Here is a 24,540-nt window from a genome sequence, read left to right as displayed (position 1 = left end):
CTGACACACACATAAATATACCTTTACATGAAGCTTCATCAATGCTGATGGACTCAGAAATAGGGATAATTTAATAGAGAAGCATCCATTTGTATACTGGTGGATGATAGAAAGCAAGATTTGGATTTTAGCTACAGGATAAATGAGGCAAGTTGCATTCCAATGAGCCTAGTAGTGGCACATGACAGTGTCACAAGGAACAGCACTGCTTTCATTAACATTTATCATAAAAATACAATTATTGCTTTCAGTCCACTTGATCAACAGGAGGTTAAATATTTTAAAGTTGATGCCATAGAAGTGAATGAAGGTTGCAAGTAATTTACAAGGCATTTACATTACGGGAGTTCAGATAACAATGAACCATAAAAGTACTGCCATCAGTTATAAAATGCAATGATCTCATAAATTTTACAACAATCACCACTTAACTGGCTTGTCTAAGCTGCACTCTTCAAGCTGTTTAGTTGCCATTCTCAGGTCAGTAGGTTAAAACCTAATGAGGAGCTTTGTTTCGGATTGTTCGCTGTTTTGTATACATTGCACAGCCACAACATAATGATGGGGACAACCCATCTCTTCAGCACTTCAGTAATGTTTGCAAATGAAGAAGATACTCATTAGGATACAATTCACTTTGTGTAATACCACAGAGTCACCTATGCAAAATGTGATTCATTTCAGCAGTTCAGTCAGTCAAGCTCTTCAATACAAACTGGCAAAGTTCACTTTATATTGATCACTGTCATTGTACCAAAGTTGGACTTAATTAATTCAGTTGAGGATTACTTGATAAAATGATATCTGTCATGTTTGTTTAATGGGAATTATGAAATATCTTAGTAGTGTTAGCCATCATCCAAATTTCCCCCCATTTTTATTTATTAAACTTCATTTTTAAAACTTTTTTGCTCCTTTTAAAATACCATTAAAATCTTTTATTTATCTTGTTTCTTTCTTCCTCTGATTGCCACCAATCATTTTGGAGTTCTGAGGCCCAGCTTACCGGGCGGCACGGTAGCACAGTGGTTAGCACTGCTGCTTCACAGCTCCAGGGTCCTGGGTTCGATGCTCGGGTCACTGTCTGTGTGGAGTTTGCACATTCTCCTCGTGTCTGCGTGGGTTTCCTCCGGGTGCTCCGGTTTCCTCCCACAGTCCAAAGATGTGCGGGTTAGGTTGATTGGCCAGGTTAAAAAAAAAAATGGCCCCTTTGAGTCCTGGGATGTGTTGGTTAGAGGGAGTAGCGGGTAAAATATGTGGGGGTAGGGCCTGGGTGGGATTGTGGTCGGTGCAGACTCGATGGGCCGAATGGCCTCCTTCTGCACTGTAAGGTTTCTATGATTTCTATGATTAAAATTGATTTATTTTACCCACTATAACAAGGAAATATCTACCCAGTGTGTATAATTTTGATGCTCCCTGCTTCATATTTGAAAGCTAAGATACAATAGGTAAGTTTTGGATTGTTTTTCAGAACTCTTGAAAGGATACTTCGTAATGTGGGTAAATAAACAATTTGCTGTTGGTACAGTTCCGACTGGTCCACAGTTAACGCGTGTGGTTATTTCATCCAATCAGCAAAGTTCAAAAGTTTTTTGGTTCTATGATACACACTACGTACACGACCTCCAATTATATGGATGCTACTTTAATCATTAAAACATGTGGCAATAAAAGTAAGATTCAACTAAAGTTTACCGTTGCTGCAGTGCCAACTTCCATTAAATAAGCAACAATTATACAGCTTTTCTTCCAAAATGTAAACCTATTTGTGCTAAAAAGAAATTATTTGATTTATGAAGAAAACATCTAACAGACGTCATGGTGACATGAACACATCGGGTGCTAAACAGTACCTTCAGAAACAAAACCCAAGAAGAAACACAACTACTACCCTAAAAAAAGGAAAAATGTATTATCGCCACAATGTACACATAATTCTGATGACTCCTGAAGATTAAAATCTAGGTCTTTTATGAAGGCTAAGCTGGAAGTGTTCCATCAGTGGGGTGCCTGGAAAACTGACATAACCAGACAACAAAATCAGTCATGGTCACACGATTATGGAATATAGATGTAAACCCTACACAATCATCCCCAATCCTCTAATATATTTATTTAGTAGTAAGATTTGCTAGCATTGGTCAGATTTTGTTGCAGCTGGACATTTGATGACATTTTCTATTTGTTATTGTACCCCTGCACCCTTAAACACAATAAACTTTTAACAGTAAAGTTGCTGAAATTGCGACTTAATAATTGCACAGCAAGGGAAACAGGACAACCCATGACCTGAATGAGCTTTAAGAATTGGGAAAGAAACACAGGAAAGACATTGAAAGAGGGTGAATTAAAAGGGATGCAGTCAATGTTAAAAGAGCTACGGAAAGAGAAATAAAAATGAAGGAAAGATTGGATTAAGAGACTGAGTGAAGAGGAAGACAAAAAGGAATAGCAAGAAAAAAAAAATGATATTTCAAGATCTCCTAAATTAATTCACAACCTGAAGGAATGAGGCTGTAATGGGGCACCGTGGTTAGCATTGCTGCCTCACAGCACCAGGCACTTAGGTTCAATTCCGGTCTCAGGTGACTGTCTGTGTGGAGTTTGCACTTTCTCCCCGTATCTGCGTGGGTTTCCTCTGGGTGCTCCGGTTTCTTCCCAAACTCCAAAGATGTGCAGGTTAGGTTGATTGGCCATGCTAAATTAACCCTAGTGTCGGGGATTAGCAAGGTAAATGTGTGGGGTTACGGGAATAGGGCCTGGATGGGATTGTCGTCGGTGCAGACTCGATGGACCGAATGGCCTCCTCTGTACAGTAGGGATTCTATGATTGTAATACTTACAGGGATGGGGGGTGGGGAGATGGTCTGGGTAAGATGCTCTGTCAAAGAGTCAATGCAAAATCAATGGGTTGAATAGCCTCTTCTACACTAGGGATTCTATGATTCTTAGGGTGGGACGGTGGCACAGTGGTTAGCACTGCTGCCTCACAGTGCCAGGGACCCGAGTTCGATTCCCAGCTTGGGTCACTATCTGTGTGGAGTTTGTACGTTCTCGCTGTGTCTGCGTGGGTTTCCTCCACGTGCTCCAGTTTCCTCCCACAGTCCAAAGATAGAACATAGAACAGTACAGCACAGAACAGGCCCTTCGGCCCATGATGTTGTGCCGAGCTTTGTCTGAAACCCAAATCAAGCTATTTCCTCCCTATCATCCCGAAGTACTCCATGTGCCTATCGAATAACTTCTTAAATGTTCCTAAAGTTTCTGACTCCACTATCCCTGCAGGCAGTCCATTCCACACCCCAACCACTCTCTGAGTAAAAAGCCTACCTCGGACATCCTTCCTATATCTCCCACCATGAACCCTATAGTTATGCCCCCGAGTTACCACTCCATTTACCCGAGGAAATAGTCTTTGAACGTTCACTCTATCTATCCCCCTCATCATCTTATAAACCTCTGTCAAGTCTCCTCTCAATCTCCTCCGCTCCAAAGAGAAAAGCCCAAGTTCCCTCAACCTTTCCTCATAAGACCTACCCTCCAAACCAGGCAGCATCCTGGTAAATCTCCTTTGCACTCTTTCCAGTGTCTCCACATCCTTCTTATAGTGAGGTGACCAGAACTGCACACAATATTCCAAATGTGGTCTCACCAAGGTCCTGTACAGTTGCAGCATAACCCCACGGCTCTTAAACTCAAACCCCCTGTTAATGAACCCCAACACACTATAGGCCTTCTTCACGGCTCTATCCACTTGAGTGGCAACCTTCAGAGATATGGATATGAACCCCAAGATCTCTCTGTTCCTCCACATTCTTCGGAACCCTATCTTTGACCCTGTAATCCACATTTAAATTTGTCCTACCAAAATGAATCACCTCGCATTTGTCAGGGTTAAACTCCATTTGCCATTTTTCAGCCCAGCTCTGCATCCTATCTATATCTCTTTGCAGCCTACAACAGCCCTCCACCTCATCCACTACTCCACCAATCTTGGTGTCATCAGCAAATTTACTGATCCACCCTTCAGCCCCCTCCTCCAAGTCATTTATAAAAATGACAAATAGCAGAGGACCAAGCACTGATCCCTGTGGCACTCCGCTGGTAACCGGTTTCCAGTCCGAAAATTTTCCATCCACCACCACCCTCTGTCTTCTGTTAGATAGCCAGTTACCTATCCAATCGGCCAAACTTCCCTCTATCCCACACATCCTTACTTTCTTCATAAGCCGACCATGGGGGACTTTATCAAACGCCTTACTAAAATCCATGTATATGACATCAACTGCACTATCTTCATCTACATACTTAGTTACCTCCTCAAAAAATTCTATCAAATTTGTGAGGCAAGACTTGCCCTTCACAAATTCATGCTGACTATCCCGGATTAAGCTGCTTCTTTCTAAATGGTCGTAAATCCTATCCCTGAGGACCTTTTCCATCAACTTACTGACCACCGAAGTAAGACTAACCGGCCTATAATTACCAGGGTCATTTCTATTCCCTTTCTTAAACAGAGGAACCACATTCGCCACTCTCCAGTCCTCTGGCACCACCCCCGTGGACAGTGAGGACGCAAAGATCAACGCCAAAGGCTATGCTATCTCATCCCTTGCCTCCCAAAGACTCCTAGGATATATTTCATCAGGCCCAGGGGACTTATCAACTTTTAGTTTATTCAAAATTGCTAGTACATCTTCCCTCCGAACATCTACTTCCTCCAGCCTATCAGCCTGTGACACCCTCTCTTCCTCAAAAACATGGCCCCTCTCCTTGGTGAACACTGAAGAAAAGTATTCATTCATCATCTCTCCTATCTCTTCTGACTCCATGCACAAATTCCCACTGCCGTCCTTGACCGGCCCCAACCTCACCCTGGTCATTCTTTTATTCCTCACATAAGAGTAAAAAGCCTTGGGGTTTTCCTTGATCCGACCCGCCAAGGACTTCTCATGCCCCCTCCTAGCTCTCCTAAGCCCCTTTTTCAGCTCATTTCTTGCTAACTTGTAACCCTCCATCGAGCCAACTGAACCTTGTTTTCTCAACCTTACATACGCTTCCTTCTTTGACAAGACATTCCACCTCTTTTGTGAACCATGGTTCCCTCACTCGGCCATTTCCTCTCTGCCTGGCAGGGACATACCTATCAAGGACACGCAGTATTTGTTCCTTGAAAAAGTTCCACTTTTCATTAGTGCCTTTCCCTGACAATTTTTGTTCCCATCCTATGCTTCCTAATTCCCGCCGGATTGCATCATAATTACCTCTCCCCCAATTGTAAACTATGCCCTGCCGCATGGCCCTCTCCCTCTCCATTGCAATAACAAAAGACACCGAATTGTGGTCACTATCTCCAAAGTGCTCTCCCACAACCAAATCCAACACTTGGTCCGGTTCATTTTCCATTACCAAATCCAATGTGGCCCCACCTCTTGTCAGCTTATCCACATATTGTGTCAGGACCCCCTCCTGCACACACTGCACAAAAACTGAAGTTTTAAAATTTTGCACTGTAGGGATTCTATGAATACTGGTCCCAGAGAGGATAATTAGCAGTTATTAACACTATGTCAAGGTTAAAGGGAAATTTAAGCTTGTAATTACTAACCTTAAATATCTACAGCAGGTTTTGTTCACATCTATTGCATAAATACAACAACCTCATGACTTTCACTGCATGTCAATGGTGAGACAAACAGCAAAATGCCATTTAATGAATCTAATGGCAAATGGCACAATGCAGACAGCAACGTTTAGAAATTCACATATACATAAATAACAGCAAGTGCCATTAGCCCCATTATTTTGACAACAAAATCTGACCTAAAATTTCTGAAAAAATATGAAACAAGTTTTTAGTGAAATGCAAAAGGTTCATACAACAACCAGGAAAGGGGACATTGAATAAAATGTGTTTCATGTGGCTGAAACATAATACTTTGGTGTTTATTTTGTGTAAAACAAACAAGCGGAAAGTGATTCAACCTATTTCCTCGATTGTGTGATTAAAAAGGATACTTCCTGAATGATCTCTTGACGGTATCAATTATTTCCTAAGGGTGTTTGTCAACTTCATAACAAACAGACTCGGTAACAGGGTTTGATAATAATGTGCAACTCATTCACCAGTTCAGGATACTGATTACACGTTAATAAATAAATTAACATCACTTACAGCGAGAAATATCTGTTACATCTATTTACTTCAAGTAATTATACACAATACATTTATATTTTTTAAATGCACTACTGCTGCTAGAACTCATCATTGCATTAATCAAAAAACTCCATCTGTTTTATTTTTTAAAAGATTTTGCTATGTATTTTTTGCATTAACTAATTCCCATACAATACAGATTGGCAAATAAACATGACTTGCATTATTCTTTACAGTTTCAATATTTCCTCATTAAATCAAACAGAAATCCTAAATGTGTCAATAAATATTTTTCTCCATCCAAACATTTACATTTAACATGAGATAAATTTTTACTGTGAGCAGGTATGGGCACCACATCTTAGGAAGGATGTTTTGGCCCTTGAGGGAGTTCAGCGCAGGTTTACAAGAATGTTACCTGGACTTCAGGCGTTAAGTTATATGGGGAGATTAGGCAAATTAGGTCTTAATTCTCTTGAATTCAGAGGGTGCGGGGTGATCTGATAGAAGTCCATCAAATATTTATAGGGAAGGACAGGGTGGATTAGAATAAACTGTTTCTACTACTTGGAGGCTCTAGAATCAGGGTCCATAGTTTAAAAATTATGGCCAAGCCACTTAGCAGGGTTGTTAGAAAACACTTCTACACACAGAAAGTGTTTGGAACACTCTTCCTCAAATGACGATGGATGCTGGTTCAATTGTTAGGTTTAACTCTGAGATAGACAATTTTTTATTGAGCAGAGGTATCAAGGGATTATGGGCCTAGGGCAGGTACATGGAATTAGGCCACAGGTCAGCCATGATCTTATTGAATGGCAGAGCAGGCTTGAGAGGCTGAATGGCCTACTCCTGTTCCAATGTTCCTAGTTGTTACAAGGGCCAAATACCAGTGGATTGAAACACTTTCTATTCGTTGCCATTGTATAACATTTTCAAACGTTCAACTATCTAATAATTCCAATTATGTCGAACAATTATGGATTATAAAATGGTTCTCATTTATTCCTACTATATAGAATTCAAAGGTTTGATTCACTGCCATTGTAGAAATAGGTGACCATGGAAATGTGGGTGTGACACTGAGACAGTGCATTGTCCTTCTGCCAATTTGGTTAGTCTCTTCTTTGCATTTGATGCCAGGGTTCTGGTCTAATGCAAGAAAAGTCACTGAATAACACCACCTGCAATTTACCATGAAATTGCAACAGCAAATTATAATGTGAGACCGCAACATGCTGGTGTAGTTCTGTTCAAAAGGGAGAGCAGTCCGTGGTCATCTGGAACTATGGCAATTTTACCTTTATTTATTGTGTCTCAACCTCATACTTCACCTGATTTGAAAAAACAATGATGTACACAATGGATGCAAAGCTGCAAAAATGTTCTGTTCCTCAGTACTGTCACCTTAATCATGATCATAGAATCCCTACAGTGCACAAGGAGGCCATTCAGCCTATTGAGTCTGCACTGATTCTCTGGCAGAGTATCTTACCCGCCCTATCCCATAGCTAATCCATCTAACCTACACATCTTGGGAAACTAAGGGGCAATTTACAATGATGAGTACAGAATGTCTAAACTTCCTGATTCGAACATGAACTAGTCACAATTACTACAAGTATGGACAAGCCATTGCTTAGTGTGATTCAAAATCAGCAGCACGTTGTGAAGGTCTAATTACATTCGTGTGGAAAAACAAATCATGTTTCCGCTTATTCTGTATTGTTGAATGAACAATTAACAAATTTCAAAGAAAATTACAACACAGGAACAGGCCCTATGGCCCTCCAAGCCTGCACTGACCATACTGCCCGACTTAACTAAAACCTCCTCCCCTTCTGGGGACCATATCCCTCCATTCCCATCATATTCGTGTATTTGTCAAGACGCCCCTTAAAACTCACTGGCGTATCCACTTCCACTACCTCACGCGGCAGCGCATTCCAGGCATCCACCATCCTCTGTGTAAAAAATCTGCCTCCTACATCTCCTTTAAACCTTGTCCTTCACACCTCAAACCTATGCCCGCTAGTAATTGACTCTTCCACCCTGGGAAAAAGCTTCTGACTATCCACTCTGTCCATGCCTCTCATAATCTTGTAGACTTCTATCGGGTTGCCCGTCAACCTCTGTCGTTCCAGTGAGAACAAACCAAGCTTCTCCAACCTCTCCTCATAGCTAATGCCCTCCATACCAGGAAACATTCTGATAAATCTGTACCCTCTCCAAAGCCTCCACATCCTTCTGGGAGAGTGGCGACCAGAATTGAACATTATATTCCAAAAATTTGTTCCCATAGATATGCAAGTTGGCTGTTTCTTCATAGTAATATTGATTCACACAAGACTATGGGTGGCACAGTGGTTAGCACTGCTGCCTTGCAGTGCCAGGGACCCAGGTTCAATTCCAAGCTTGGATGACTGTTTGGAGTTGCCACTTTCTCCCATATATTTCTGGGTGCTCTGGTTTTCTGCCATAGTCCAAAGATATGCAGGTTAGGTGGATTGGACATGCAAAATTGCTCCTTTAGTGTCCAAAGTTATGTTGGTTAACTGGATTAGCCATGGTAAATGCATGGGGTTATGGGGATATGGCAGGGGCGTGGGCCTGGCTAAGATGCCCTTTCATAGAGTCAGTGCAGGCTCGATGGGCTGGAAGACCTTTCTGCACTGTAGGGATTCTATGTCGATATTAATTTGTTGTGCAGCTGGTCCTTGTGCGTTTTGGTAATGGAGCATTTTAATTCTGGAGAAAAACAAAGAGTCGATGGTTGGTAAGCCAAGTCCAGGAGCACATAATAGCTTCCTTAGCGAGAAACAGCTCAGAAAATCCTTGCACACCCCAAAGAGCAAGTAAAACACAGCTGGAGGGGTTCCTCAAGAAGGAATTGTAATTAAATACAATTTCTAGGAATATGTGATTTATTACACATATTCATTCCAATACAGACTTTTGTCTGAAGAAGTTAAATAGATTTACTTTGTTTCTGCTCATTTCTTTTCTCCTCAGTAAGACATTTATATAGTCCAAAGATGTGCGGGTTAGGTTGATTGGCCAGGTTAAAAAAAAAATTGCCCCTTGGAGTCCTGGGATGCATAGGTTAGAGGGATTAGCGGGTAAAATATGTGGGGGTAGGGCCTGGGTGGGATTGTGGTCGGTGCAGACTCGATGGGCCGAATGGCCTCCTTCTGCACTGTAGGGTTTCTATGATTCTTCTATTCTATTTTGTTCTTTGAAAGAGATTTATCTTCTATCTTCCAGAAATGTTTAGACTATTTGCTTGTTTTGATGTTATCACCAGCAACATTATAAGCCAAATTGAAATGCATAATGGAATTATGCTTCTGCGGTAATATTTAATACATTTATTCACCCACAAAGTCCCATCTTTTTATAATTAATATTTTGCTATTCATTTTGCAGCCATTTTGTGTTCAAGGTTTTCTGTTCAGGTATTCTTCCATGTTAGTCTTCAAAATTCATAAAATCACAAAACATGGGTAAAATGTATCCTGGTCGAGGCCTCCTTTTCACTATTTCTGTGATAATACAGTACCATAATCTGGTCTGTAATTAGGAACTTGTGTGTTGAACAATTCATAAATGCGCGAAAAATGCAAGGTGGTTTAAGTGGAGATCATAATCCAACATGATATATTTTCATTCTGTGCTCTTATTCATCTATTCCCAGTGAACACAAATATCTCAGCAATAGATATTACCCTATTAGCTTTGGTGGATCTGGAAGTTGAAAGTTTTTAAAAAAATTGCAGCCACAAATACCACAAGTCTTGAAAGATTGCTAGCTGCTTGGCTGCTAATTTCTGTTTACTGCTGAAGAAGCTCCAGAAACCATTTTTTTGATCCGTTACTATCTTTGTAGAGACTGTTAGCATTAAAAAAAAATCAAAATCTCAGTTATCTACTGAAAGAATGAAGCCACAAGATTCAAGTTTAAAGCAAATTAATTTTATAGACAGGAATCAAGAAAGCAAACATTGCCTTCGGTAATTACTTATACTTTATATTGAAAAGGACAGTAAAACAAAACCAAGTATACTTTAGATCAAAATCTTCCACTGAACGCCCGCCCTCCCGCCCCCACCACCCCAAGAAAGTTATTGGCTGCTTTTTTTTTTAAAAGGGTATACACGTTCTTAGGACCAATTCCAAACTTTTCCACAGCTGCCCTGTAGAGTCAGAGGCCTTTTAGCTTAAATCTGAGAGTCACTTGCAATTCCTTCAAAATGACTTAAGCATAATATTAGATGGGTTTCTAATAGCTCTATTCTCCTGATCCGGAGCTGCTCCATAACTCTTGGTAAATCATTGTTAAATTGAACGTTGGGTACATTTATGGGTGTCACACTATAGGGAATATATGAAAGTCTTGGGGAAAGTGCAGAAGAGGTTTACAAGAATGGCTCCAGGGAATGTGAAATTTCAGTTATGAGGATAGATTGGAGAGGTTGGGACTGCTCTACTTGCAGAGAAGGCAGCTGAGAGGAGATTTGATGGAAATGTTCAAAATCACGAGGGAGCCGGACCGAATACATGGGTCGAAACTGTTCCTGCTCGTAAAAGGATTGAGAATGAGGGGAGCGCAGATTTAAAATGATTTGTCGTTCGGGTCTGGAATGCACTGCCTGGAAGTGTGGTGGAGGCAAGTTCAAGTGAGGCATTCAAGGGGCAATTAGTTAATTATATGAACAGAAACATGTGTAAGTGTATGGAGAAAAAGAGAATGGCACAAAGTCAAAATACTCATTTGGAGAGCCACTGCAGACACAATGGACCAAATGGTCCCCCTTGCCAACAATTCTCTGAACTCAGGGATAATATACACCAACTTGGTTGCTTCTAGCTTCAATCACCAACCTTGTTGCCATCAGAGAAAAACAAAGATAAATCCAAAACACAAAACGATACCTTTCTGTTTAGCCTATCTCTACAGCATAGTGAGGATGTTCCCAGAAATGTAAAACAGTTATCTTATAACTTCAAAACAACCCTCTCATTATGTGACCCTGATGAAAAATTCTTATCACTGATTATACCAATGGCCCTATTTCCATTCTTGCTGCTTCCACCTAGAAACCTCCTTGTTTACAAAGGTGTTTTTAGCTTCTTTTGATTTGGGAACTATATGAACGATTTAAATCTCAAATTGAAATAAACATATACCTCCTGATCCTACCAACAGCTCAGCAATAAGGTTTCCCACTTCTAACTCTGACCTCATTAAATATACACTGGTCTATTTGAATTGCACTTACTTCAGGAGTGTTTACCAGTTTCTCAATCAGGTCTTTCTATTAACCTTTTATTTGACATTATTTCCTAAAACAGATGAATTATGAAATTAGGTACTTGCACAGAATAAATCTCTAACATCAATTACAGGACATCACCATACTTGTAAAAAAGTTGAATCTTCCGAATACATGTTAAAGGCATGTCTCTGCTGTGATGAGATTCTAAATTGTTTCTTTCCGTTGTTCTGTGAAAACATTTGCTCTAAGCTGCTCTAAATAAAATCGCTGCTTAATGAACTTATACTTACAAAGAGGACAGATGTGGTTTGAGCTCCGTAAATTCCAAGGATTGAGATCCAGCTGTTGTGAGGTCCATGGGTCGAGATCGACCAATTATGAAGGCGAAAGAAAATTAGGACGAGAAACTGAGCTATAAGTTTAAAACAAAACAAACTGATCTTGGACGATTATGAAGATGAAACTGAGCTTGGATATTTATGAAGATAACATATTAAAGCTCAGAGTGCAACGATGGTAGTGACCAAGCTAGGGTGGGTCTGAGCACTAGAAATTGTTAAAAGAACGATGGATTGGATTCTGGTTGTTCGGAGCATGAAAGACTGAGCCAGGATTGTTGCAGTGGCAGAGCTTTGTAAAATCTCCGACTATATTTTTGCATATAATCTCAGTCAAGCAAGGGTTTGTGAATTTAAAATGGATGCCAGTTAGCCATATTCTTAAAAGGGCTCTTTTGTACTTATCAGAGAAAAGGACAAAAAATGAAAATTTAATTTTAATGGGAATTATCTAATGTGATTGATTTCCTGCAACAAAGTCATGGGTTCACAAAATGTCTTCACTTTTTGACATATTAATAAATGCAAATGTACATTGATGAAAATGCGGCTAAGAGAGCAAACATTTTAGAAACTGTTTTACAAAAATCCTAGAAAGAACATTAATATTTTGAATGTATGTTTTCCATTTAACAAACGTGGAGACATTGCCTTGGTAGTTCTTTACCATTCTTTTTCATTGTGCAATTATCTACCTCCTATATAAATATTTTCTCAATTTGTTCTTGGGATGTCATTGCTCACCTGTAATTGCATTGACGACTGGAGTCATATGTGAGCTAGATCAGGTAGGGTGGCAAACTCACAATTTGTCATGGTGGAAATTTCTCAAATTGGAATTTTCTGGTGGGTCCCACTGACAGCAAACCTCCGCCATGTGTTATCCAGCAGTGGGACGGGTGCAAACAACAGGAAACCATGCTGACAGTAGCAGAACCAGAAAATCCTGCCTTTGGCCAATGGTGGGCCGCTGCGGCTAAACATGCCACAGGAAGATGCGTGGAAATTCCAGCCCAGAACCCCTGGACTGCTAGTCAACCATGAAACCTACTAGGCTGCTGTATCTTGACTATTACCATAACTTGTCTTTCTAGAGTGCCTTTCACAACTGCAGGACATCACAATTGATTACTTCTGCAAGGTAGACACTATTGTAATGTAGGGAAATGGAGAAGCGAATTTTCACATTCTAAGTTTCCACAAACAGCGACGTGCTGTTGAAAGGATAAGCTCTTTTATTGATGTTGATTAAAGGTTGGTCAGGACACTAGGGAAAACCCCTATGGTCTTCTTCCAAATAGTGACGTGGGCACCTTTACTCCTGAGGAGGAGGACAGGCCTTCAGTTTAATGTCTCTTCTGAAAGACAGCACCTTTAACAGTGCAGCCATTCCACGCTCGAGTATCAGTCTAGATTTAATGTTCAAACCTCTGAGCAGAATCTGAATTGTCAAGCTTGGTGAGGATGCTACCAGCTGAACAAGGGCTGACACAGTGCATGGACAATAATAAAAATGAGCTCAAAAAGAGAAGAAAAGTCTGTGATTGGTAATAACATGAGCTAATTTTGAAAATATTGACAAAGGTTGTCTTTTTAGACTAACAAAAAGTTACTGAAATTGTTTTTAAAAAATTAAGCTTTCAATTTCTGTTCCTAAAAGTTATGGTAAATTTAATCTGGATTTTTGAAATGTTAAAACATACTTGCAGATTCACAACTTTAGAAATCTGAGGTTTCTTTTCAATTGCAGTTTAAGTTCTTTGTTCCATTGGAGTAGGACCTTTCTCCAGCACAATCACAAGAATGCGGAATATTCAAAGCCCATCAAGTTAATTGGGTGCCCGTTATTGCTAACTTTGCAGAAAAGAGCCCCTCGTAATTTATTCAATTTTGTATGTTAGGTTTTTAGCTGGGTATTAATAATTGAACCTCAGGACAGCAACATGTCTCCAGTGTTATTTTCCAATGCTCCTGCAAGTCTGGGGCACTGCCACGTAAAAAAAAAAGAGAAGATTCTTGTGGCAGAGTCTTCTGAGATTGACAACAATTAAGAGAGTCATTTAACTTTCTGTACAAGTACAGCTGTGGGGAACTAAAATATAGACCTCTAATAAATAATGGAGGAAAAACAGAGAGAGATTACACAGGAGAATCATTACTTTTATTACTTTCGAGTCCCATGGCATCGCTCTGTCAGTTTACAATTCCATTCCGCCATCTTAATTACAAAAGTCATTTGTTCACAGTCGTATGAGTCAGAACCAATAACAGAACACAAAAATAATATTGCACTGAATCTCAGCCCTGCTGTTTCTGTGCTATACATTTTTTTACTGTAGTAAAACATGCAGTGAACCAATATCTATATATCTTTGATTCCAATTCTCTTCAGAAATCAACAAAACAGTGTCTTTGGACAGAAAAATGCAGAAACCTGTATATACAACCAACTTTGGGAAAGTAGCCACAAATAGAGAACTCTTGAAGCCCAGGGGGATAGAAGCCTGACAAATGTTTAGATAATTTGTTTTTTTGGAAAAACCTTTTTTTTTGTGAAGAAATCATACCAAACATCAGGCATATTTTTGTGCTCCTGAATGGATCTTTGAAAAATGCTGAATTATAGTGTAATTAAGCTCCCACTATAAAATAATAGATCTTTACATATGAAAACGATGGGCACTCCATAATACTTGAGGAAACACTGCTAAAAGCAGTTATTGGATTAAAGTGTCACTGAGGCCTCGGTTAAAAATACTAGATGTACTATAACTCCAATCACAAATAAACATGTATTAGCTATTGGTTAACGCCAATGCCTGCTGAAATTCACTGTAGGTATACTTACATCTGCAGTCAGTTTCCATTGAAGCTCAGTGGAAAAACTACCACAGTCACTTATTAAATCTGCTTTGCTGTTATTAAATATGTTAAGTAAACCCTTTAGGGAGAATTAAATGTTTTGACTGCACACCTTAAAGTTCAATACATAAAACACATTCACGGCATTACTGACAATTATATTAAAATAGAAATAGATGCATAGAACAAAACTGCATACCTGACAAGCACTGCCGTAACAGAAATATTCTTTACAACATCTCCAGAAGCTTGGTACACTTATTTAGCAGCAACTTAGTTGGCCAAGTTACTAAAGCAATGTGTAAGCTTTGAAAAGAATCCCAAAACAAGCTAGGGTCTCCAGCATCATATTGTACAATGCCGGGGGAGGGTTGCTGCTATCATATTAAGGATTACTGCAAAGATTTAGAGTAAATCTAACAGGTTCACTAACATCAACACTATTTTGTATATTACCTCAGCTTCTGACTATCACCGCATTGTACATTCCACAAATATTTGAGGCACAAGTTAATACGGAGCCCTAACTTTCAGGAAGTGCGTGTACCACAGCTTACGCGTGAACTAACAAAAGTGACTGCAATAACACTGAATTACCCATTAAGCTGGATTTCCCAAAAGTAAATTTTAGATTATTTAGAATGCAAAGTCTATCTGAAGCATTTAAATTCTGCATCGCGACAGTAATCTAACATTTGTAAGTACCTCAAATTTCATAGCATGTATAGAAGTTCCTTAGGATCAAATATTTACCTAGAAGCTTCTGTAAGGTTTAGTTTAAGAGAGATTTTCACACTGACCCCTTGCTTAAATATGTATCTGCATTAAACGTGGATAGAAATGAACAATAATCTGAATATAAATGTGCATTAGTATTGAACTGTAGCACCATAACCTTTTGCGGTTTTATGAACCACTTAAGTTTTATTATGGCCACAATAGCTAGTTCATAAATGTAAAACAGAATAATTTTTCATCACTGTTTTATGTGCTAATAATACACAAGAAACAATTTTGGCCATGAAGGCAAACTCTTTGTACAATTGCAGAGCATCCATGCCAAAAAAGCTAGTCCCATTCTTATCATTGCATACCAATGTTCCAGTGCAAAATATGCAAGGTAAAACACTAACAACAAAACACTGGGCAGGTATCTGCATGCTTATCTTAAGAGTCACTTTGTGCCATAATTTCTAGCTTTAACATTTGGACAACAACATTAACAGTTATTAATGTTGAAAGCTACCAAAATCCCAACTCAGTTGATTGCAAGTTCTGTAATTAAATTAAAACAAAGTTTTGGCTGTTTGTGTTCTGAGCAGCCATTAATTGCAAGAATGATCAATTAGTACTTCAAGCTTCTTGAGCAATATATGTGAAAATACTTGATGAAAAATAATTTAAAAGTGAAAAGAAAATGTTAAAAGTTGGACATTGCTTGGGCATGATGACCAATTGAAAAGAAAAAGTGCACCTTTAAAATGACAATAAGTCAGAATGTTAAGTTATATTTGAAAGACAAATGTACTTTATATACTGACCATATAAATTATTTAAATGCCTTTATTTTATGGTGCCTGTCTCATGTTCTAGCAGTGATCACAATCCTACTTTGATCTTTACCATATAAATGATTGGAATTGGTTTCAGCAGAGATTGTGTAATGAAATGAAATGACACACTGAGTTTTTAAACAACTGAGGAGACTGTGCATGGGCAAGAGTGTATGCATGTGCCTTTATGAGTGTCATCAACCATGTTACCTTTACACACCCAGTGGATACCTCTTGCAAAGCATTGCTGGAGATACGTGGTTTAGTCACCTCACCCGTTTGGGCAAAGGAAGGCCATTTCCAGGAGAATTGCTGGGACAAGAATAATTTCTAAAGCTTAACAAAACTGTCTGCAATTGAAGACAATCATGTTCTACTGTAACTAACCTACAAATGGCAGTGGAATAGTACCAACAATTCCAGTTTTATCAAGTGAAAAATGACTCAATATCTGAAACATTTAAACTATCAACTAATTAGGTCAAATTGGGGAAAGGATAAAGTACAGAGGGTGTCCATTTTTAGCACATAAATATACAACAATTTATAAATACTGAATTTGTCACTATTATCAAAGCTCAAAACTGATACTTGTGGAACTTGTGATTGCATCCATGATCAATTACATTAGTTGCATGAATATAAATTAAGTGTACTACAACTGAGAAAAGGCTCCCTTACCTATGACTTTTAAACTTGGCTCAGCTTGGACTTATTATTGGAGATAACAGATTGACTTAGAGTAGGTTGCAGACATAAGAAAACCTTAGAAGATGCAGTGTTTCTAATCTACATTGCACTGTTTCTGTAACTTGCCAAACAAATATAGATGTGAAGCAAAAGAAGGTCTGATTTGAAATACTTGGCTTTTAAATTGCAAGTTCAGCCTTTCAATCCCTTTTCACCTGGCTGCATTGTCCAAGAAAAGAAGAATTATGTCAGACAAAATCCTTGAACGCCAGCTGAACAAGCCCTTCCGAGTTCATTAGCATTGGACAGAAGAAAAACACATTAAAAAGCAGTGCCAAGTGCATTAACAGGCTTTCCCTTCTCAAAATGTAGCAAACATGCCTTAATATGGATGCTAATTAGATACATGGGTTAACAGAGATTCCCAAGAGAAAATTATTCTTTTAGATATCCTTTCAGACAACTTTAACATTTGGCAAAGTGGTACCAAAGTAATACTTAACAGTAGCAGACTGAAATGAGCTAAGGCCCAGTCAAATCAATGATAGAGCATAAGTTTAATAAGGATCTGAGGAAGTTCAAGCTCATTACTTTCCTCTGATCATCACCAAAATTGTTTGGATAAAGCCAAAAGAGAACTGTCATATTGATGCAAATCAAGAAGTGGAAATAAGTAGTCTGCATGAGTTAAAAGGCTATTAAGAGATCAAGAGTTTAATTTATGAGCCTTGAGAGGATTTATAATAATTTGAAGATTACCTCCTGAATCAGCACAAGATTCTGATTTCCTGTCGCCCGCTGCATTGGTACTTTTGTTTGAACAGCTAGTAGCAAGAACACGCTTGCATCATTTATTTCCAGTTATAGAACTGCTGCAAGAGCTTTGCTCCACATGGACTGCAAGGCATATTGTCTACAATTATAATACTCAGTCAAAGTTGCTCATTATTATAATAACACTAGTAGTAGCTGTACATTAGACGTGGAGCTGTGGATTTTTTAAAAAACAAATCTAATTATCCATTAGCCTAGGCACAATCAATAGACACAGCACCTGTCTCATAGCTAAGCCAGTGTAAATACTTTAACAAGACTGAATTACAGCAGCAACACTGAGCCTGAAGAGAAATGCATGATATAGCTGGATGTGGAATTACCTTGCTTCCTTTTTGGTTTCATCCACACGTATTTACATTAATTCCACAATACTTTATCGTAATTAACATTTTCAAAAAAAGTTTATGTTCAGGAGGCATTGATTTTGTTTTGTGATGTAGGAAAACGCAGAATGTTTGATAAAATTTAGATAAATATAGCATTCATTGTATGATATCCTGTATAATTATCAAAATATTTCAGGACCAAAAGCACTACAGCTGAAAAGTGTAGCAAATGTAATGTCAATGCTGATAGCTATAAGGTGTGGTACCCTAATGGCCTTAGCATAATGCAAAAGCTTAGCTTCAATGCTGAGAAATGGTGAGTTGCAATATCAGTACAATAATATTAGCGACTTACACATCAATGACGTCATTTGAGTTTACAAAAAGAAAAATCAGAAATCAAGAAAACAAGGCAACTTCAATCCGAGTTTCAGCAATTTTTCTGGAGTGTTTTCTTTACAGGAAAATAACGGCAAAAGTCACAATTAATCACCAAACAGAACAGACCGCATGCAAGCCGTGGTAAGTGGCTTGTTGCAGGTTTTGAGTATAGTGTAGTAGTTCCTCACTATAACATTCTTGGATATAATATGCATTCTTCATGGTTCTTTAGCCATCAGAGAAACCAGACAAAACCAGTTCTTGCATAATGCACCCCTTGCTATCAAATACATTTTCATGTAGCACCCAAAGGCAGCAGTATAGAGAGGTTCTACTGTCACTCTATTATTTGAAGATTTTGATTTCTGCTTTTATTCAAAGGTCTCCCATTTCCTCCTGAGCTGGTCCACTCTACTTTGTGATGGTGCAGGCTCCTTCTTAGTTGCATTAAGCAAATCTGCAAATGGATCTTGAGCCTCCCCAGGATTGGATGGTTGCAATATTCTTTCAAGACCTTTGGAAGGCTTTGGTGGGACTAATGGTGGCTCAGTCAAATTTTTTGTTGCACCAGCAAGCTCTGGATTAGAGTCAGCCACATTTGTACCTGCTTTTTCGGGGTAGCTTATACCACCTAGGCTTGCTGAGATCGCACTTTTCTGAATAAAAGTACCAGATTGAGGGATAGCCGGAGGCTGACTGTACAAGTGGTGAAGGGAAGGTGCGGAATAGTTCCTGTGAGGCATTTGGGGTTGGAAGAAACCTGAATTTGAAGGCAAAAAGCTTGAAACAAAAGCAGAGGCTGCAGGTGGAGCAAAGTGACTTGCAGAGGGTTGTGTCGGAGGATACTGAAGAGCTGCAGGCATTGTTTGAGAAAATGGATAGGATGGTGGCTGTGGAAACTGAACCACTGGCGCTGGGCTAGGAGTTGAGTACCCAAGTGTTTGGCTGAATTGTAAGGAGGTTGGTGGAGTACTTATTCCAAGGTCAGTCCCTCGCGGAGCAAAACCAGTAGGAGTAGGAGTTGAAGACAAGGACGGTGCAGGTGCTATAGAACCTTTAGGAGCTGGAGATTGGCTCTTATCAAGGCTAGAACTGGCACTCAGCGGATCCAGAAGACTTAAGAGATCATTTCTGTTATCCATTTCTACACTGACTTTAATAGGCTTCAAGATATCAGCAGCACGTGAACTTAACAGAGGCTGAGGAGATGAATTCAACGATTGCCTTAAGTCTGGTGCTTGGGGTTTCTTTTCAGTTCCAGTTGATTCTTGTGACATGTGTGAAACTGAGCCAGTGCTGGACACAGTTGTATCTTGTTTGGAGCTATCCTGTAATACTGTTGATACTGGAGTAACTCCAGGAAATGCCTGCTGTTTGACTCCTCGACTAGCAGCTACCGGAGGTGGAAGCATTATTCCCTTTTCTGTGGACTTCTTGCCGTGAGGCCTTGGGATTCTAATGCTGCCTTGCCCACTTGTAATGATATCTGAAGGAGGCACCAAACTGTCCCTGTTCGAAGCCTCTGCGCCAATGTCAGTGAAGAAGCTTCCGAAGTGAATGCTGCCAGGTGATGAACCATTGATAGACTTACTATTTAGAGCCATGTCATCTTGACCCATGCTCCGAAGTTTTGTATGCGGCAGCGTATGATGCAGTCCTACTGACATGGTCTTGCCCTTTTCAGCTGATGTCATGACTTTCCACTGCAAATATACACACAATGACAAAGTAATAAACATCTATATTAAAATAGCAATACTGTACTGTCACAATTGGTTTTGAAAGGCTAAGCTTGGCATTGCATCTACAAACAAATACAATGCATTGTCTGGGTGCTATTGCAAATTACAACAATGTACTAAATAAAAGTCTTGTGGGCTGGTTGAGACCAAGCAATTTCTAATGTTCATCAATACAAACTTATAGAACTCAGAATTTCGTCTGACATCATCCAATGTGCTAATATTGACAAATGTTAGAAGCTTTCAAAATATGGACATAGCTTCTTTCTATGGTACCATGGATAAATTTCATCTGTTCATTTCCAGCATTGCTGGAAAAAAACTGACAATTTTTACCTTCCCATTAGCAGGTAGATCTTATTTCTAAAGATCTAGCCTCTTCACCATCAACCTACTTGAAACTAAACTATGGAATGGACTTTAATAAGAAACAACGTGTAGCTTTGATGAGGAGGTGCTGCTGGCAACTTGGATCTGGAGGATCTCCTGCATCCCACACTAGTACGAGAGCAGTGTTTTTCAGTCAATAACAGTGGCAAGTTCACCCAGTTAGAAGACAGAGCCATTGCCCAGGAACTTACTCGGAGTTTGTCAATGTCGGACAAGGTACAAGAAAGTTTCTCATCCATACCAAGTCTTTTCTTAGCTTCAGCCTTCAATCTCTCTCCAAGTTACTGATGCTACTAAAGCTTTTACTCGCAAGGACATTCTCTCTTGATTAATCACCATCTTATATGCCCTCCTTTATTTCTACATCTTCACTGTGTTGGAAGCAAGACACATCACTCTAGGTCCTTGTCAGACTAATTGGTAGTACTTAATGGAGGCAATGAGGGTAGTCTTGCCTGCTGGCTGGAGAGCTAATGAGAACCCCTATGTTGCCTCTTTTAGAGATGACCCACCAAATTAAATGGCACCCAGGCATTGAACTGGCTGGCCGCGAGCTTTCACTGGGATCAAGGATCATAAGGATGGGTGGGATTTTCCAATCCTGCCCACCCCTGGGATCGTCCAGTCTTACTGAAAGTAAATTGACTTTTGACTGCACTCCCAAAGTTGGTCAAAAAGTATATGAACAGTACAAAATCATTTGCACAAACCTGATGTCCAAATGGATTTTCTATTTCTTCCTCTTTAGGTGTCCTCAGATCTTCCATACTTTTGGCTTGGCTGAGGGGCTGGTGTTGTGAGGTAACCTTTATACTGCTGAAAATGTCATCCAATAAGTTTACATCCATATTCCTACCCGGCACTGAGAGGCTGGGAAAGATAGTTGGCCCGTGTCTTTTCTCTGTGCTCAAAACCTCTCCATCAACTATATCGGATTCCTTCAATGTTTTATATGGTTGAGGCCTGGTATTGCGACATCAAAAAAAAAGACAGAATTAGGTTTGTATCTGAAAGAATGAAGAACACTTAATTAAACAATTTCATATTTGCCGTTGTTGAAAACCTGTGAAATGCAAAGTTGAACCACATTACCGCAGAACACAAAGCAGTTATTTTGTTATCCTAGCTGTTATAATGAATATTGATTCCAGGTTTCATGCCACCATTTTCAATGTTTTGAATTGTGCAAGTGCCCGACTAAGTTAGTACATGAGTTTGTCCAGCCCATCGTAAATGCTGGAATATGCTTGATGGGACGGATGATCGACCCCAGCATCTACTCCTTGTAATTTTAGTCCCGTATTACCTTCCAGTGGAACCTAGTCTATTAAGCCAATTACTTGACTTGTTAAAAGAATGAATAGTCTGATTTAATAAACAATCTTGATTTTTCAGGTTATGTTATAAAAATGTTGTTTAGAAAATGATTCTTAAGTTTAACGAATACATCAAGTATTTTTTGAAATAGCCTAAAAGATTTTTAAAGGTTTGTTTGCAGCCCTGATTATTTTGTTCATTCACTTTACCGCCTGAAGAAAAACACAATGTGCGACCTGGAGCCAGTTTTTTGGTGAACATAAACTTTGATTTCCAATCAAGCATAATAGTTTTACAATTGGCAGACTGGCCATTTCAACAGCATAGATCATTTTGTAGGGGAATAAGTTAGCTAAGGGAGGAACGTAGAGGAGAATAGCTACACAATGGTAAATTTAATTGGAGGCACAGTGGAAGCACAAAGCTGCAGGCCTGATTGATTTAGGGGTTGAGCCCTGATCAATTTGTGACCTGGTTAATCTCAGGTTTGAATGAGTCCTTTGTTTGTCATATTGCCATGTGATTTGCAGAATACATGGGTACTAGCAAATAGACACGGTCGTAAGAGTGTATAAATATGTGAAGTCAACAGTGAGCAGTCCCTCTTGAGACGTAACCCCTGTATATCCTCTTTGCACCTTCAGCAGTCTCTGTGTTGCATGTCTTTTGATGCTCCACTATAATTTCTAAAAGGTGATCGCACAGTTCCTGAATGAAGCTGTTACATTCTCACACATTGGCTGAGCTCCAATCACATCAGCTGTCCTAATGAATCACTGCTGCAATACCTTCTATCTTAGACTAAGAAGATGTTAAATTAATTCCTCAGTCCTGCTAAAGGGATTGCAAAGTTTTGGGAAATGAAAGACAACTCAAAGGACCTTCTGATCATTAAACACTCTCATTTACAGTTACAACTCATCATGAAAGGTACATCAAAAACAATATAAAATAAAATTACATATGAATGGCCAGCAGAGAATACTCAAACAGGAACAGTAGTATATGGAGCTTATTACCTTCAGGTGGAAGACCTCACAAGTGAATTGTCTCATAGAATTGAATCATAGAATTGAATCCTTATTCCGCAACTCTCCGCTTATTTGTAATGTGTTAAAATTGTCATTATTGAAATACAATATTGGATATGTCACAGCAATTGTTTAGAAAAGTATTGTGTATTAATCAGACAAAAAAAACAAATGAATATAGATTCAGATGATTGTTATGATGTCTTTGTCTATTTTCCAAAATTTAACTAGGTTCATTATTCAGCCATTGTTACCACCAAGATAGAAATTTCACAAAAGTGCCACCTACTGGGCCATCACATTAATTATAACTGGTTGTGTTTTGGCCAGAATGCAGAGTTTAGATTTTTAGTCAAAATCATTCTAGCACAGAATTCTGACTGAAATATGCAGTTAACTGGTATGCCTTCAACAGAAATCTATCCTAGTCCTTGATGCCAATGCAGGTACAAAATACAAATAAAACTTCAGCATTGGTCAGAATTCCCAGCTAACAGTGAACCCAAAAGTTGCCAATCAAGCAGATAATTTATGCCTGGAACAGCCACAATGGTGCATTGTCCAGTGGCTAATTTTTGACGGACAAAATATTATTACTTGTTGTCGTATTTTAGACAGAAACCAGAAGAGAAATTCAACTTGAACTTCTCAAGCAAACAGAAAATATAACAGCAGCATAACTTTAAAATATGCTCTTAGCATTCTTTGATAATTCAAGTGTTAATTTTGATAGTTCAAGAGAGAGAGCAATAATGCTGAAAAGTGAGATCTATTGAGTGACTGGTTACTATATTATTGACAAACACCTCCCCCATGCCATCATGCAATTGTCATGAAATAATCATTGGCAAACTCCTGGCTATCAAATTTTAGTTCAGCATCTTTGCACTTTTATTTCCAGTTACATGATTAACTAAAATATTGGCAGTGTATAAATCCATCACTGTATGATTAACAGGAATGGCTGCTACATAATTCTCTCAGCAAATATAATGACCAGTAGCAAAGGATTTAGGTTTTGTGAAAGTTAAAGTTTATTTATTAATGTCATAAGTAGGCTTACATTAACACTGCAATGAAGTTACTGTGAAAATTCTCTAGTCGCCACACTCCGGCCCCTGTTCTGGTACACTGAGGGAGAATTTGGCATGGTCAACACATCTTTCGGACTGTGGGAGGAAACCCACACAGACACAGGGAGAACGTGCAGACTCTGCACAGACAGTGACCAAGCTGGGAATTGAATGCGGGTCCCTGGCGCTGTGAGGCAGCAGTGCTAACCACTGTGCCACCGTGCTACCCAAATCTACCAAAAGAGAATGCAATAGTTTATTATAGACACTTGATTTATGTGGTCTGCTATTTTTTCCTCAATTCTAGACAGCCATGTATTTAAATAGGTATATGCTGTAGAAACCACATTTACTCATAAGCAGTCACACACAAGTTTCTCAATCAAAAGAATATAAATGAGAGTCAGTAGACCATTCAAAAGGAGTGAAGAGAAAGCTTTCAGAGAAGGCAGATATAGAGTCCTCTTCATGGTGAAGTTCATCATCAGAGGAATCCTCAGAAAGGAAGACTGTGTAGTGTCGTGTGGGCCTTACGATGCTGAAGAAAACAGGAAGAAAATTCAA

General features: G+C 39.2%; 1 protein-coding gene across 8 annotated transcripts in view; it reads right to left on the bottom strand.

The window, feature by feature from the left end:
- Positions 1 to 13,921: 13,921 nt before the first annotated feature.
- dennd1a (DENN/MADD domain containing 1A) overlaps positions 13,922 to 24,540 on the bottom strand; it is a 532,879-nt gene continuing 522,260 nt past the window's right edge. For 4 of the 8 annotated variants that reach the window (XM_078226515.1, XM_078226517.1, XM_078226516.1 and 1 more), the window contains 3 exons: positions 24,389 to 24,514; positions 21,266 to 21,518; positions 13,922 to 20,126 (listed from right to left, as the gene is read on the bottom strand). In XM_078226515.1, coding sequence (XP_078082641.1) covers positions 18,795 to 20,126; positions 21,266 to 21,518; positions 24,389 to 24,514 — 1,711 coding nt within the window. In that variant the 3' untranslated portion in view covers positions 13,922 to 18,794. The remainder of the gene's footprint in view (positions 20,127 to 21,265; positions 21,519 to 24,388; positions 24,515 to 24,540) is intronic. The other 4 variants (XM_078226519.1, XM_078226521.1, XM_078226520.1 and 1 more) reach the window with 1 other exon arrangement.

The sequence above is a fragment of the Mustelus asterias genome, chromosome 13 (assembly GCF_964213995.1).
Source record: "Mustelus asterias chromosome 13, sMusAst1.hap1.1, whole genome shotgun sequence".
Classification (NCBI taxonomy): domain Eukaryota; kingdom Metazoa; phylum Chordata; class Chondrichthyes; order Carcharhiniformes; family Triakidae; genus Mustelus; species Mustelus asterias.
The sequence above is the reverse complement of the archived record's forward strand: the minus strand, read 5'-3'. Positions and strand labels throughout refer to the sequence as shown.